Source organism: Nyctereutes procyonoides, unplaced genomic scaffold, assembly GCF_905146905.1.
Source record: "Nyctereutes procyonoides isolate TBG_1078 unplaced genomic scaffold, NYPRO_anot_genome, whole genome shotgun sequence".
NCBI classification, from domain to species: Eukaryota; Metazoa; Chordata; class Mammalia; order Carnivora; family Canidae; genus Nyctereutes; species Nyctereutes procyonoides.
In genome coordinates, this window is record NW_026575139.1 from 9,792,210 (window position 1) to 9,808,760 (window position 16,551).

Consider the following 16,551-nt stretch of genomic DNA (forward strand, 5'->3'; position numbering starts at 1 on the left):
AATATTAACAGAGTGAGATGGGATGAAAATGTATTTTCAGAGAAGTTTACTATGGTGTTACTTTTAGAACTGGTAGAATTGACAAAATCTTAACAAGACAAAAACAGTTGTAGCAATAATTACCCTTCGAGCTGCAAGGTTCCCTGCCAGTTCACTGACTCTTGATTTTCTTTGATTTGCCAGTTCTTTAACAGAATTAACTCCATCAGAAAACATACTTATCAATAGTTGAAGTGGAACCATGATGTCTAACTCCGATAACACCTGGGGAAAAAAAGGCATATATCCCCCCCTCTAAATACAAACTTTAAAACTCAAAACAAACAAAACCAAAAAAGACCCACCAACCCTGCATTTAACATTTTCCCCAAAGTGAATGATTAAACATAAGGATGCTTAACCTTATGTATATTCTATCAGCCACCCTCAATTTTTCATACTAAAAGATAAAGTAATTATTGAACCTACCATCTTTCCCGCTCCCCACATCCCATAAATCACCATGTGATTCCTACTAAAACTTCTAAGTATCTCCTCCGTTCCATAGAATAGTGCCTTAGTTCAACACCTTCCTTTTGGAATAGTGTAACCTGCATGCAATCCTCTTCTAGTCCATCCCCCACTCTGATCTGACTGCCCTGGCTGATTTTGCTGATACAAGTTCAGGTATCCTGCCAAAATCAAGTTACTCTCTATCTGTAATGAATTTTTAGAAATAGATGCACCTTCCTTCAGAAAGAATTAATCCATCTCTCTTCTCTTCTTCCTTAGAACTCTGTAAATACATTTAGTAGAGCAATTGTCGCTTTTCATTATAGTTGATTGTTTGATACTATCTCTCCCACTGTGAGCTCCTTGAAAAAAGGAAGTATGAAGAAAGGACTATTTCTTATCCCATTTTCATCCCACTGCCAATTACGGTGCCTCCACAGAGGAACTCTATAAATGTCTCCACATTAAATGAATCAATTCCTATCACTATACTGTTTGCTCTATTCCCCAAATAGTTAGACCAGTGGTTTAAAACCTCGTTCAACTGCAGCACCCTGTCTTCAAACCATCACTATGGGAAAGTCCTGTCCATAAAACATGTAGCTGTCATTGCTCTAGCCATGGTGAGGACAGAGGTTTACAGCCCTATCTGCTCACCCCTACATAACTCAGCCTAAAGGGTGTGTAACTGAGTAACAACACCTAGCCATCTGTAGAAGGACTGGCTTTTCTAAAATGAGAAATTGTCTTACTGAGTTCTACCCAGGTATGCAAAGTATCCAAAAGATGACTTTTTAAAAAACGGCCCCTTTACTCTTTGTCAGTTGAAAAAAAAAAAAAAAAACTGTTTCTCAGTTTAGAACCCAGAAAGGCATCTTCACAATTTGAAAAGCTTTTGGTATCACCTCCCTCTGTGGTTCAGCAATGTAACGATGCTCACAGTTCATCTAAACATTGACTCTATCCTCCTTTTTGGAAACTGACCAAACTTTTCGTCAAGCATTCGACTCAATTTAATAAATGTTTAGGTACATTCACTAAATAAATCCAAGGCATGTGTCAGATGCTGAGAGGAAAAGATGAAGGAAGGCATGAATTCAAACATGAAAAAGGCCTGCCTGGTCCCTGCACTCCAGGCATTTGTAATCAGAAGAGACAAAAATGAACTAAATATTGACAGAATAACATCTGCACAAAGAGCTTGTATGAATACTGGGGGGAAGGAATAATGAATTCTGAAGGGAAAATGGGGGTGTGAAGCAATAATAAATTTCATAGATGAGATAATTTTTGAGTTGGGCTTTAAGAATAAACTGGAGGGACGCCTGGGTGGCTCAGCAGTTGAGCGTCTGCCTTTGGCTCAGGGTGTGATCCTGGTCTCGGGATCAAGGCCCACATCGGGCTCCCTGGAAGGAGCCTGTTTTTCCCTCTACCTGTGTCTCTGCGCCTCTCTGTGTATCTCTCATGAATAAATAAATAAAATCTTTAAAAAAAAAAACCTTTAAAAAAAAAAAAAGAATAAACTGGATTACAAATGCAGACCAGAGAGAAAGGTATTTATTCCAGGCTGAGGGAACAGCAGGAGCTACTCCCTATATCAATAGCTCTCCACCTTTCCATGTAAAGGACCTATTTAATATGAAAAGATTTATCAGAATCCGACAAGATAGCTACTATACTTTTAGAATCTTTTCATGGAAAAATACATAAGGATCAAAGCTATTACGAATTCAGAAATAGTACTGAATAAACCTGTGTTTTTATTAAACATAACTGTAGGCACATATATTTGAAACATGGTTATTCATCTGTGCAATGAATTATTAGCCTATAGACAGTCCTCAGCAAACATGGAATTTATGGACTCTTTGCAATAACTTCCCGCTCCTCTCCCCAGGGATCTCAAGTTCCCAGGCTAAGAACTATTGCCCCAAATGATTAAAAGTGTCATTTACTTACATGAAGCCACAGTAAAGCTTGCTCCTGCACAGAGGAAGGGTATCCTGTGAACCGACAACTAATAAAGCCAAACATTTCTTCCAATGAAAAAGGTAGAGGACAGAGCTCAATGTCAAACATTTTGCTAGAAAGCAGAGCAACAGAAGTAAATGACCAATGGGCATGTATCAGAGTCTACTGTTGCATTTTTAACTATATCTTATTTGGGGGAGCCAAACATTTTCAACTGGTCTGTGTTCTGAATGTTATCATCATGTTTCATTTTACTATAATAGTTTATATCATTAGAATAGATATGAAGACTTCATACTGTTGTTAATAACATTAGCTTTCATACTCATTCTAGGTTCAACAGAAGGAACTACATTTCTAAGGAATTAGAGTTGCTCCCCAGCATCTAAGAACATTTTCCCTTTGCATGTTCCCCACTTTATCCAAATCATAATTATATTTGAAAATAAGCAAATAACATGGTGTATGTATTATTCCACAAGAACAAAACCTTTTTTGAACGATTACAAGTCATCTCAGCACAATTTATAGCAACTACTTCATTTTGCACCTTCAAATTTCTCTACAGGGTTGTTAAAAAGTAAACAAGATTATATAAAATGCTTAACAGCGCCTGGCACACATTACATGCTTAACAAACATACAAATGTCAGACATCATTATAATTACGGTGACTTCATTAAACTACTTACCCACCTTAATACTTCCCTGAATTCTTTTAACTGGTTATCTGGGACTTCTGTTCTGATGGCTTCCAGCCACTCGGGCATAATACACTCCCACACAGATTGAGTGATCACATTGTAGGGTATCAGGCAGAGGATTCGGTTGAGACCTTCCTTCAACTGAGTCACTGTGCTGCAGGATTTATCCCAGTATCCACCAACCTTTCCACAGCCACAGGGGAAAAGAGCAAAATGCACCAGTTAAGATTACACTCTAAGGACTTCCTAAAGGAAATGGGTACAAAGAAAGCCTACAATCCATTACACCTGAATCCTGGGCCAAGTAGCTGCAGAGTAAGATTTGTAAGAGCCTGTAAACCACCAGGATCATTAGTTACAAAAAAGAGACCATAATTACAAATATACTGAATTTGAACTATTCTACTGCAGCCTTTCCAGATCACACATGAATTAAAATTCCAAAGATTTATTCCTAACAGGATAAGCATACTATTGGAGAATTATTATTTCTAAAGCTTGACAAACCCCTTACAAATATATTCAGTTATACCTGTGTTTCAGAGGAATATAGATTTCTACTACTGTACACTTTGCATTGAATATGTTTCATTAGGAAAAATACAGTGGCAGAGAGCACTGTTTCCCTATGCTGCACATTGTACCACAATTTTTTCCTTAAAAATGCTCTAAGGAGGTCAAATTTATGAACAAAAAAGACAAACTTTTATTAATTAAGGTAGTATATTAACTTTCTAGTGCAGAAAAAGTTGAATCACAAATTTGGGTTCTGTTTATAATTCCAATTTTAGATGAAGAACTTATATTCTTATTAAACATATCAAAGTAACAAAGGCTCAACTTGTCCTGAATCTTTACCATGTAACACAAAATTTGTGGGAAACTACCTTATTTTAAATAAGTCCAATTTTAAATGTTTAATTATTACACCTAGAATTCTAGGGTATTCAAAACAATTAAATCAATTCCATTTAAAGCTCAAATATCTACTTGGTATCATATTGTCCAAAATCCTAGATGACTGGCTGGAGGGCAGCCTGGGTGGCTCAGCGGTTTAGCGCCGCCTTCAGCCCAGGGTGTGATCCTGGAGATCCTGGATCGAGTCCCACGTTGGGCTCCCTATGGAGCCTGCTTCTCCCTCTGCCTGTGTCTCTGCGTCTTTCTCTCTCTCTCTCTCTCTCTCTCTCTGATGAATAAATAAATAAAATCTTAAAAAAAAAAGATGACTGGCTGGATATTTTCAGGAAGTAACTACATTTCTGGGATTGTCACTGTTGTCATTAGTTCCATAGATTCAGAAGAGCACTGATAATATTGACAGGGTGCTAAGTATCCTTGCTGAGGTTCCTTATAATTATTGATGACCATGTAATTTATGGTTGAGCCACATAAAGGCCTACTGGTTTTGAGTCATATTTTGGAACAAGTATATCCTTGGTGTTCCTAGACTATCAATAGCCAGACAATGGATTCTTTGATTTGGAAAAGTTGTTAAGATTTAAAAGGATTTTTAGAAAGTTCTCCCCGCTAAACAAATGTTCCATTACCAATATGCAGGGTTCAAATTGACAAGACAATTTGATAAGACACAAAAAAGATCATAGCCAGCATAAAAGACTCCCGCACCAGAATTCTAGAAGGGAAATCAGATTTAAAACAAAAATTAAAATCTGCCCCCACGGTGAACTCCCCTCTGCCACCACCTCCTCTGAATGACCCAGTTGGAGGCCCATTTCAGAACCTGATAGGAACTATTATAGAAGCCTTCCTTCCAAAATTTAATTGGGCTAAAGTGGATGATGTACTCAGAGGGAATGAAAACATCAAGCCTTTGTCAAACAATTTATAAAAACATTACAAAGGTCCACTACTCTAAATCTACACGCCTTAGAACATAGGAATCTTCTGTTTTCCCCCTTAGCTGGAAATCTTCTTTCATTAATATAAAGAATTCAAACAAATGCAGTTGAGCAGGCAGGCCAGCTCCTTAATTAATGTTATTATCAAGACTGTCATCTCATGCTTTGAAGAATTAAAACTAACTGTCCTTGCCTTACTAATTGGATCTTTGTGAAAACATAATTGTGGTTCTAGAAGTATACCAAAGCCCACCCATGCTTCTTACCAATCCCAAAACCTCCCCTATCATCTCAAGATGCCTGAAGATACTATAAAAAAAATCAGGACATTGGAAAAGAGGCTTCCTGCACTAAAGAAACACTTCAGTAGCAACCAGAGCATTATATGTGCTCTCTCTCTCCATGTGTGTGTGTGTCTCTCAAATGAATAAATTTTTAAAAATCTCTATTCTAAATGAGCTTTAAAAACATTAAGAGCTTATATAAATTAAATAGTCCCAAAATTCTCAGAAATATAGAAAGTAACCCAAATGCTTTTCAAGTTCATGTGATCTGGGTAAATCTTTGATAAATAAGGGCAGCCCCGGTGGCACAGCAATAAATAAGTCTAAGTATTGTTGGTCTAATAAAAACAGCTATGTCTTCTGAGTTATCAGTACTGAGTATGCTATGATCATCATTTTTATCCTACATGGATTTAGTAGCCAAATAAACTAATATTATATTTACTAGATGTTTAAGATTATAAAACTTATAGATTTCATTGAAATTAAATTATCATTCTGACAAGCTTTATTTCAACAATAGTTGTGTTTTATAAAATATGTCTGCTTAGCAGTAGTTTCCAGGGGCATCTGGATGTCTCACTTGGTTGAGTGGCCAACTCTTCATTTTGGCTCAGGTCATGATCTCAGGGTCCTATGATCCACTCCCGTGTCAGGCTCTGCACTCAGCTCTGGCTTAGAGGCAGGTGTTCTGCTTAGGGATTCTCTTCCTCTTCCAGTCCCTTCCCCCACTCACACTCTCTATCTCTAAAATGAATATATAAGTTTAAAAAAAAAGAAAAGAAAGAAAGTTTCCAAAATCTTTTCAGCAGCTTGAAATTAAAGTTATACTAAATTATATGAAATGATATTCGCTGACTATCTAGATAAGACAAAACACTGAAACATTAATTGTTAAATATAAGTTCATCTACTTTTGGATTCTCATTTCAAGAGAGAGACTAAAGATATTTCAATCTTTAGTAAATATGTTCTTTTTGCCATACTGAGAAATTATACTATGAAGCATAGCTCTAGAAGTTATAAGGTAGTTTATTCATAAAATTTGCCAATATGCTACAAAATGCTGGTAGGTGACTGGCAACTCACAATCTACCTACCTCCTGGTTTTCTCTGAAAAGTAGGGTTACTAAGTGTTGAAAAGTATAATCAATATATATAAATGAAACTATTAGATATAACAAGAGTGGAGAAAATAACTCTGTATGAAAAGTATTCAAGGAATGTTATGATGTTTTTGGTAAGGACAAAAAGAGAATTCTGCCCTAATATCATTGTTTGGAGGTTGTGTGAGGCTTTCCGGAATAAAAAAGAGTAAAGTGAAAGACAAAAATCTGAATGGAAATAAAAAGTTACAAAAGGATGGAACAGAGGGTAGGGGTGAAGGAGAGGGAGAGAAACTCTCTCTTAGCAGTCAAACTAAGATTGAATGTATTTATTATAAGGTTTTTTTAAATGAGCTTTAATATTAATAGTGTACCAGTACAAAACTTGAATTTGGTTTTCTTTCTCTAAAAATGACAAAGTTTCTTGGGTTACTGGTCTGGTCTTAATAAGAAATTACAAAAGGGTTTTTCTTTACCTTTTCAGTAATGTATCTATGAAACAAAGATTCTGTGCCTTACCAAAATTTCCTGTATTTTATGTCTTTATTATGTCCTCAATTATTTAAGAGAACCAAGTCTTCTCAATTAAAAAGAAAAAGAACTAATTTTTTTATAATCATGTCACAAGCTATATTTGCTTTTGAAATCTTTATTGTCATTTTGGTTAAATGGATGACTATTATTTCACAGTGACCCTGTGATCCTGGTTAATCAAGTGTTTAAGACTTTTAAAATTTTTTTTACAACTTTTGATATTTTGCCTTCCCAAAATCAAATCCTAAATAAAGTCTTGATCTCAAACTGAATTTGAGATTTCTGACAGGCCCTCTAGAAAAATCCCAAAGGATTTTTAATTTTCTAATTAAAAAAATGTTAAACTAACTAGGTTTACTTGATATGTTGAATTGCATGAAAAATATCATTAAATACAAAGAGATGCTTAACCTTCCCTAGCTTATATTTGTATAGGTAAATGTTTTTAATACAAATATTTCAGGAATTCTATGAAATTTCTAGAAATTTGGCAATGCCCTTCCTATTCATGACACATCCTCATGCTGCTTTGCCCGGTATCAGACAACAGCATAATGTGATCATAATTTGTTACTCTCATCAGTTCTTTGATTACAGCCATTTTAAGTCTTTGATCATTTACAGATTGTTACTGTTTTATTCTGATGCTTTTTTATTTTTTAAAGATTTTATTTATTTACTCATGAGAGACACAGAAAGGCAGAGACACAGGCAGAGGGAGAAACAGGCTCCACGCAGGGAGCCTGACATGGGACTCCAGGATCGCGCCCTGGGCTGAAGGTGGCGCTAAACCGCTGAGCCACTGGGGCTGCCCTATTCTGATGATTTCCTGAAAGCTCTTGCAATTGACACTAGCTCTTGCAAAGCCACTAGACAATGCTTTCACTTCAGCAAAAAGGACTGTCTCTGCAAACCCATGGAAAGGACTATGGCATCGCACACCACTGGCCTGAGAAAGGATTCCATAATTCTGGTGGAAAAGCTGATGGGTTCATACAATTGTTAACCTAAGACCAAGTGGGCTGAAAATTAATTACATTGGTCTGAATGACCTAATGAAAAACTATGATCATTTTTATGTTTTTTTAGTTTGGAGCATTACTGGCTCTTTACTGTTCTATTTTCTGGATATAAGGTTTGTTTTACGCTATCTATAATTCACAACAATTTAGTAGATTACATCTTTGTAAACAATGAAACACTTGTCTTTTTTCTCCCCGCATGTGATCCCTCCAGAATTCAGACACTCATAATGAGTGTAAGAAATCTATTCTCCTTATAATAGAACTTAATTGAAAAAACTGGTTATATCACCAAGGCTTTGACTGGAGTGTCATATTTTAGAAGGATGTGCATAGAATCAGATATGACTAGACAGTTTTAAGGAACTATGGTTGACATGAAGAGCCAATGCTTGCAAAGCCCTCTTGGAAGAACCAGCCTGGTACCTGGCTTATGGGAATCTCAGCCTTCAAGCAAACAAGAAATTGTCACTCTCTGGCCAGCAAAGGAAGCTAAGAATATTTAGGTGATCTCAAAAAGAGAGAAATTTACCCAAATCTACAGGTATTGTAGATGAAGCATGATGACAAGTTACTGGCTTGGCATCCTAGCCTCCAGAGGCATATAAAAGCCCAATCTGAGATTCTCCATAAAAATTCCAGCAAGGAAAACATTAAAAAGGTCTATTTGGTTAATTACCATTCTCATTGCATTTACATAAATAATTAGGCTTATTTAAGGATACTAGACTAGTATCTTACTTAATCTTACTTTGATTATTTTTGATCAAAATGGGGGTGATTAGAGAGATTTTATATTTCAATGGACAACTATAACCCACCCTTGAGTTATCAGATTATAGTCCTGCTCGTTGTTTGTTTTAAAGATTTTATTTATTTATTCATGAGAGATACACAGAGAGGCAGACACAGGCAGAGGGAGAAGCAGGCTCTCTGCAGGGAGCCCGATGCCGGACTCAATCCTGGGACTGGGATCACACTCTGAGCCAAAGGCAGATGCTCAACTACTGAGCCACCCAGGCATCCCCTTGTTCGTTGTTTTTGAGTTATTTTTCACCTCTTCATAAACTGAACACAGCTGTCTTGCATATTTTTTAAAATTTCTTATTTAAATTCAATTGACTCAACATACAACATAAGAATAGTTTCAGAGGTAGAATTTAGTGATTCTTAGTTGCATACAACACCCAGTGCTCCTTCCATCACGTGCCTTCCTTAAAGTCCATCACTCAGTTACCCCATCCCCTCCAGCAACCCTCAGTTCGCTTCCTAGAGTTAAGAGTCTCTTATGGCTTGTCTCCTGCTCTGATTTCATCTTATTTTATTTTTCCTTCCCTTCCCCTACATTCATCTGTTTTGTTTCTTAAATTCCACATATGAGTGAAATCATATGTCTTTGTCTTGCACATTGTGTCAGTAACTGATTTTTCCAATTTTTCTGCTACCCTGCTGACTTGGTGTCACTGAAAATTAAAACCTGACTGCCCAAATCCTTACTGAGACTCTATGTTGTCTTGTCCCAAAGCCTTGCAAGCTACAGCAAGACAACTTACTAAGAACTTCAAAGGACTTTACTGGGGCAACAGTCAAGGCCAGGCCAGTCAGGAAGCTCACCACCCACATCTGACATGCTCTGCTCCAGGGAAGAATCATGACTGAGATATTGAATGTCCATACCCCATCATCTAAAGCCGAACATCTACAAATCTTGACTGACTGCTCTCTGGTCTCAGAAACTAGGTTTATAGTCTACTCACACCATTAACTTTAGCTTTTTTGTTTGTTTGTTTCCTTCTCCTAATCTATGCCCTCTTCCTCCTTTGCAGATCTCTCACCTGGAAGTCCCTAACCCAAATCCACAGCAATCGACCTTGCTTTCTTTTTGTATGAAACTTCTCCTAAAGTTACAGATGGGAGAGAAATGTGGGGAACCACTCAGACCCCCAAACTTGGTATAAAGATTATTTTAATGAAAACACTTGAGCTAAAGAAGATGCAGAAAGAAACCTGACCCCAACTTGCCTTGTCTAAGGCAGAGCTTCTGGAAAATATCATCTCCATTAAAGGGAATTGCCTGTAAATTCAATTCCTATGGAGACAGACTGCCCACCCAGTGCCACTAGCACCAAAAGGCCCAAGAGAACTTTCCATATCTTCTCATTCCAGCCGCAATCCCCCAAACACACCTTTTATCTCTGGCTCCTGAGGAGTTACCCATCACTGAGTATTCAGTGATGCACTGAGTACTGAACATAAGTGTAAATAAATTTTGTCTTTTCTCTCCTGACTAGGTCTTGTTGCTGGTTAATAAGCAGGCCCTCACACACTTGATCCATTTTAGAAGGGGAAAATTTTTCCTCCCAATATAACTATTTCCTCTTATCTTCCAAAATCAGATCAGACCAATCCTTTACTATATCAAAAGAAATAATAGAAAACATATCAACACAATCAAAGAATATCACGAAATAAGGAATTTTCATTGTGTAAAAATCCAATTTTATATGTGAGTCAGTAGGTGGCACCAAAGAAGAAAGAAGTGTATCTTGATAAATACACATAACTGCTGTGTCCTAGAAATCTAATAAAAGCTACTCCCTTAGATGGTCTATGTCTGATTCTTTTCCTGAAATGTCTTATTCAGACTGAAAAAAAAAAAAGCCTCAATATCTCATTGAAAGCAAACCAAAAATCACAAATAAAATTCAGAAAATTACTTGAAAAAATTTCACATATTCCTGCCAAAAACTGATTCTGGACATCCACCTTGCTAGATTAGACACAAATCATATTGGATTTGAAAAATATAGGGTCTTACTAGCTGTAAATCTGGAGCCTATAATCCACTGAGACAGAAGCAAAAGAATGAGCTCAGAGAAACTTGTCCTGTAAGCCAGAGAAAAAGGAGTAATTCAGTACTTCCTACGCCATTTTTAAAATCCCAAATGGAAGGGCAGGGATTTCTACCATTCATCTCTAGGAATATATGTGAAAACGCAGAAATTGCTGCTAGTCAAATGTTAATCTTTCCACAGACGGTTGACCAGGAAAGGACTGAGCTCTAACAGAAACTTTTTTTTTCCATTACTCAATTTAAAAAAAATTCAACAACATCAAGGAAGAATCCTCCCTTAAATTCTTAAAGATACTTCACACCTTCATCTTGCCATTCTTCCCCATCCCAAACCAACATCAAAGCAGCACATCACCTAAAATGTAGCTGCTCAACTAACCTCGTTCAGCTGTATCAACTAAAATAAGGAGAGACACTTGCCTTCCACAGACACTGATAACATGCTAAGCTGGGCAGTGCTTCCCCCAATTCCTCTTCAACAAGGTCCAAGCTGAGGGCCTCCACTTACCCTGGCGAATTCCATTGGTTTGGGAAGAAGGCACATGACCATGACATCAAAGCGAACATCACATACTGTCTTCAACCACTTGGTGACAAACTGAGGCTTCAATTTTTCCACCAAACTTCCAACTTCGTCATCCATCATATATGCTGTGGAGTGAAACCACTGAAACACCATGGCCACCAGCCTGGCCAAGCTTTCTGTAGGCGTGTTCTCACTAGGCGTGCAGAGGCTCACCTGCAAATGGACAGATTAGACTCTGCTTCAGCCTCCATAGATCTTTACATAATTATTACATATTCGTTTAAAAGGGAAAAAAGTTCTCAATAATCCACTTGGAATAGGCAGTTTTATAAACGATGGAGGGTCGGTTAACCTAGAAACTGTGTTCTTCACAGGAGAGACAGACTGCAACAATAATTTCCTCTCGAGATTATACCTTTCAATAGGACTTTTCCCCTACAAGAAGTCTATTTTGTAACCTACACTAGACAAATGCTTTTTTAAAAGTCTGCAAAGTGAAATTTCATAAATATCGTCAGTGAAAAAATAATCTACCTACATTCCCATTCTAAAGTTATCAGATTTAGCTAAGAGTTTTCTATCAGTAATAATTCTGAAAGCTTAAAGCCTCCTAATTCATTGCATTATAAATTGACTTTTAAAAAAAACCCAGCTCATCAGTTATTCATTATGCATTCTGCAATAATCTTTTATTAACCACTATAGTAGGGGTCAGGAATGTACAAAATAAACAAAACGCTACCCTTGCTTTCAAAGAGTTCACAATAGCAGTCATTATGTCATTAGATAATAAGTTCTAGGAGCAACACATGTGAAATTAACAATTAAATATCCATTTAACAAGACAAAACAAAGCACGACTTTTTCGGATAAACATGTAAAAACATGAAAGAGGTATGGAGACTTACTCTATGTCTTTGATGGGCAAAAACAAAAGTCTGCTTCTCTACACAACTGGCAGGTTCAGTTTATGTGGAATTTGGGAGCAGATTGTTTGATTTTACTGGATGAATGTTGCCATTGAATAAGTCAAAAACTATCAAATTCGTGTCAATACAGCTCTAATTTTTCTCACTGTATGCAGACTTGTCACAAATGCTTATTTAGAGTGCCACAGAGACTGAACTTTCAAGAAAAATTTCATGTATATAGATGGGATGTGAAACATCTGTACATTACATTGACTCCAAGATCTTACAACATACCCTAGCAACTTTCCCAATTGTTTTCTGTCAAAGGTGCATTTCGAACAGTCCAGGGTCTGGTCTACTGGTTTTGACACCTGGCTATTCATTAGAATCAATTAGGGAGCTTTTTTAAAAAGTTCCCAAGATTCTGGGATGGGATCTAGGCACTGCTATTCTTTAAAAGGCTTCCTTGGGGAAATCTACTGCACCACCCAAGGTTGTCCCAGAATATAGAGTCCCACTGCTCATGTTAACTTTTCATTATTTACTGTTTGCTTCTTTAAAAACACTAGGAAATACTCCTCACTAGTGCAACGTTGTGAGAAATAAAGAGCAGAGAATAGTTAAGGTATTTTCTTACTAAAAACCATATCCCAAATTGACTGAGAAGCCTCTGGTCATGTTTATCGTCATCCTTGTTGTCAAAGTCAGTGTTATCCAGGGAATGGTGGGAAGATGAAAGGCCCAGCTGCCTACGGCGGTTCAGTTCATATTCGCGCTGCTCAGCATGGAACTCGGCTTCTTTCAACAAGCTACCAAAGACAAGCAATGTCAAGTCAGACTCCAGAAAAACACATTCTAGGTTATGACCTATTCAGAGTAACTATTTCCTAAGTACCGACTCAAACATTCCTGATGGCTCTCCTTTCAAATGGCAGGAGTTCCTCCCATAGGCCTAATTTTGTTTCCTTCCTTGAACTCCATCCCCATTTCAAAAATGAACAAACTGAGACACAAAGAGACTGCTTTCTCCAATCAATTAGAATCAAGCAGAATGGCTGCGTTCTGGCTTCCAATTTACCAACCATCCCACTAGATGTCAATACTTCCCCTGTAACTAATTGAAATTATGTGGACATCAAATGCATGATACAAGGAGAGACTAAGGAATTTGTACCCAAATAGAACAATATTCAATATCTAATATTCAGAGATCTGAAAATGAACAATAAAAACTCCTTTTTCAATCTGCTAAACAAGTCATAATTTTTAAAAACAAAACCGAATGTTGGGGACATCTGGGTGGCTCAGCCAGTTAAGCATACGACATTGGCTCAGGTCATGAGCTGAAGGTCCTAAGATGGTCCTAAGATGAGCAGGGAGTCTGCTCATCTCTCTGCCCCTCTCCTTTCTTGTGCACATGCTTACTCTCTCTCTCAAATACATAAAATCTTTTTAAAATATTTTTTAATTAAAAAGTTAAACCCAATGTTGGCAAGGGTGTATCAAAAACTAGCCATTTCATACAGTGCTGTTGGCATTATAAATTCATATACACATTCTGAAAATCAGTTTGGTAATGTATCAACAGCCATCAAAATATTCATACCCTTTGACCCAGCCAACCGTATCTGTCATCTACCCTAAGAAAATAAAAAACACAAAAACAGCACTATTCATAAGAATATCTATCAGAGTAATTTATAATAGTGAAGAATGGAAGAAATCTAGAAATCTAAAGGTGGAAGGAAATAAACTAGATGACAATTGTGTTTCTGCTAAAAATGGTAAATATGGAAACTATACAATGACATGGAAAAAGAGCTAATGGCATAATGTTTTATCAAAAAGAACTGTGGATACACTGTGATTAGTTACATAAATAAGAAATATATTTGAATACAACTAGAAGAACATGTAAAACCGACCATAATGATATCAGTATGATTTTTTTGACTTCTAAAATTTCTGTAATATTTCATTTGACAAACATTTATTGCATTTCTACATGTATTAACCAATGGAATAAGAGACACAACAGAAAAGAGTCCCTATCTGTAAAACATTCTAATACTATTTCTTTAATTTTTAAAAATCTTGACTCCGTGAATATTGTACAAAAAGAGAACAAGTCTGGAAGTTATCATTTCCAAAGCTCCTTTTACTGTCACGTGATAGGACAGAAAGCCAGCAGCAGCCTGTAGGACCAGACTCCTGGCTTACTGCAGAGCTGGTGGTTTACCCCAGTACCAAATTACCTAGATTTTCCTGCACTTCACTGTGTGCAGGTTGGGCTCAGGCTCTTCCCACCCATCACTCTGATGGGCGCCTGTGCTTCATTCCCCCAACACCCTCGGCTCTGTGCTCCCTAAGTGCTTACCACAGTGGATCACAATTCTGTGCTTCTGTTTTTATAGTCCCTGAAGGGGTAACCTGAAGGCAGAGACTACATTCTGTTCTCTCCTATCTCCCAAGTGCCTAACACATGCCTGGCATACCATTAAAAATATTGGTTGAATGAATGAATGAATGAAAATGTCACTGCATCATGGAAGGTGGGAGGCTAGGCTGGCTGAGGGCACCATCTCAGGGTACAAAGGGTGACTCAAAGCCAAGGCAGTGTTTTGGGGCGGGCCAACCAAACAAGCTGCCTGTTACCTGATCACAGCCTCCACTGCGCAAACAAGCTCCTCAGCGCCACATTCCCGAGTGTTGATTGGTGGAGGGGAGGTCTGATATAGGTGGGTCTCTGAGGCGGCCCCCACCTCATTGCTATGATGATTCGAGTGGCATCTTTTGCAGTACCGAACAGGCCTGTTCCCATGACGGCCACAGCACCCTGCTGAAAAGCAGGTGACAACCGCTCTTCTTACGTGAGAACTGCAGTTCTAGAGGCAAAAAAAAAAAAAAAAAAAAAAAATCGGGAAGGGGGGAATCAACTAAAACTGATCAACAAAGTAAATTTGGCTAGGAATCAGAACATCAGAATGGAGAGCTAAGAGGACAGCAGAAGTGGCCTCAAGTTTTCTAAAGATTCTACAAGACAGGTCATCTCTAATAGATTAGATTTCAGGCATAGTTAAAAATAAAGATAAGTAGTCTCTATTAGTGTGAGTGGCAGAAACATCATAGATATGAGTGGAACCATGTTTGAAAGCCCTCTGTAAAGTTATCTCAGTCATGGGGTGGGAGTGGGAGGTAGGGTGCTTTCTGGATTCTGAATCCTCAGCAGAAAGGTAGAAAAAAAAGCCTGAAACTCTGGTCCAGAGAGAGTGCATCACAGCACATCAGAATAGGAAAGGAACAGTTTTAACCATCAGATTAAACTTTCAAAATTACCAAATCCACCACTGAAAGAGCAGTTTTCCAGTGCAGCTCTTCTGTCCTTGCTGTGTGACAGGCAGGGGGGCATGCTGCCCTGAGCTGATGGCCCAAAGCAGGCTGCCTGCCCACTCCCACCAGCACTCTTTCCCTTGAGACCCAAAGAATATGTCAAATATGTTGACTGACACCACGGGAACATGGCAAAACACAGCAAGAACCATTCACAGAATCACCTGACATCAACTACAGGCAAGGAATCCACAAAGGAAGGGATGCCAATGAGAAAAGTAGGGGTGCAGAGAGAATTCAGAGTCCAGGGGGTGCTGTTGTCAGAGCTGCCCTGACAGGAGTCAGAGGAAAGAGGTGCACCATGCATATGAAGTCATCTAAGGAGCTGTCAGGAAATGTTCCTGACCTCCATAAAAATATGTGTCCTGAGCCTGTTAGAAATGCCACACCACATACTCAATGTCTTGTGTCCTGAGAGCTTTTCAGTCTTTCAATAGAGCTTATAAAGATGTGAATACCTTCTCTAGGGGATGTCCTACCCTAAGCCATGACGAACGCAGAGCTCAGTAAAGATCTGAGACCCCTCCATGACAGATCTCTTGAGGAGACAGAAGAATGAAGCAAGCATAAAACCTAACTCAAACCACTGACAACACATTGAACTGGCTATCCAAATGACTATTTCAAAGTAAGGTTTGTTTCACTTCAATTTTAGCATGAGGCTCTGTGTACTAGTGTGGGGATATCTCATTCTCTACATAGGACTCAGGCCAACAAATTATAAAAGCAAGGTTAAAGTTTCTGTAATCTTGTTCTTTTTTTTTTTTTTAAGATTGTATTTATTTATTCTTGAGAGACACAGAGAGAGAGGCAGAGACACAGGCAGAGGGAGAAGCAGGCTCCCTGTGGGGAGCCCGATGCGGGTCTCGATCCCAGGACCCCAGGATCATGCCATGAG

At 38.0% G+C, this 16,551-nt stretch overlaps 1 protein-coding gene across 3 annotated transcripts in view; it reads right to left on the bottom strand.

Annotated features, from left to right (window-relative positions):
* The window catches only part of UNC79 (unc-79 homolog, NALCN channel complex subunit), a 185,972-nt gene that overhangs the window by 113,967 nt on the left and 55,454 nt on the right, over positions 1-16,551 (bottom strand). For all 3 annotated transcript variants that reach the window (XM_055304183.1, XM_055304182.1, XM_055304184.1), the window contains 6 exons: positions 14,919-15,148; positions 12,901-13,072; positions 11,335-11,565; positions 3,160-3,350; positions 2,452-2,575; positions 124-264 (listed from right to left, as the gene is read on the bottom strand). In XM_055304183.1, coding sequence (XP_055160158.1) covers positions 124-264; positions 2,452-2,575; positions 3,160-3,350; positions 11,335-11,565; positions 12,901-13,072; positions 14,919-15,148 — 1,089 coding nt within the window. The remainder of the gene's footprint in view (positions 1-123; positions 265-2,451; positions 2,576-3,159; positions 3,351-11,334; positions 11,566-12,900; positions 13,073-14,918; positions 15,149-16,551) is intronic.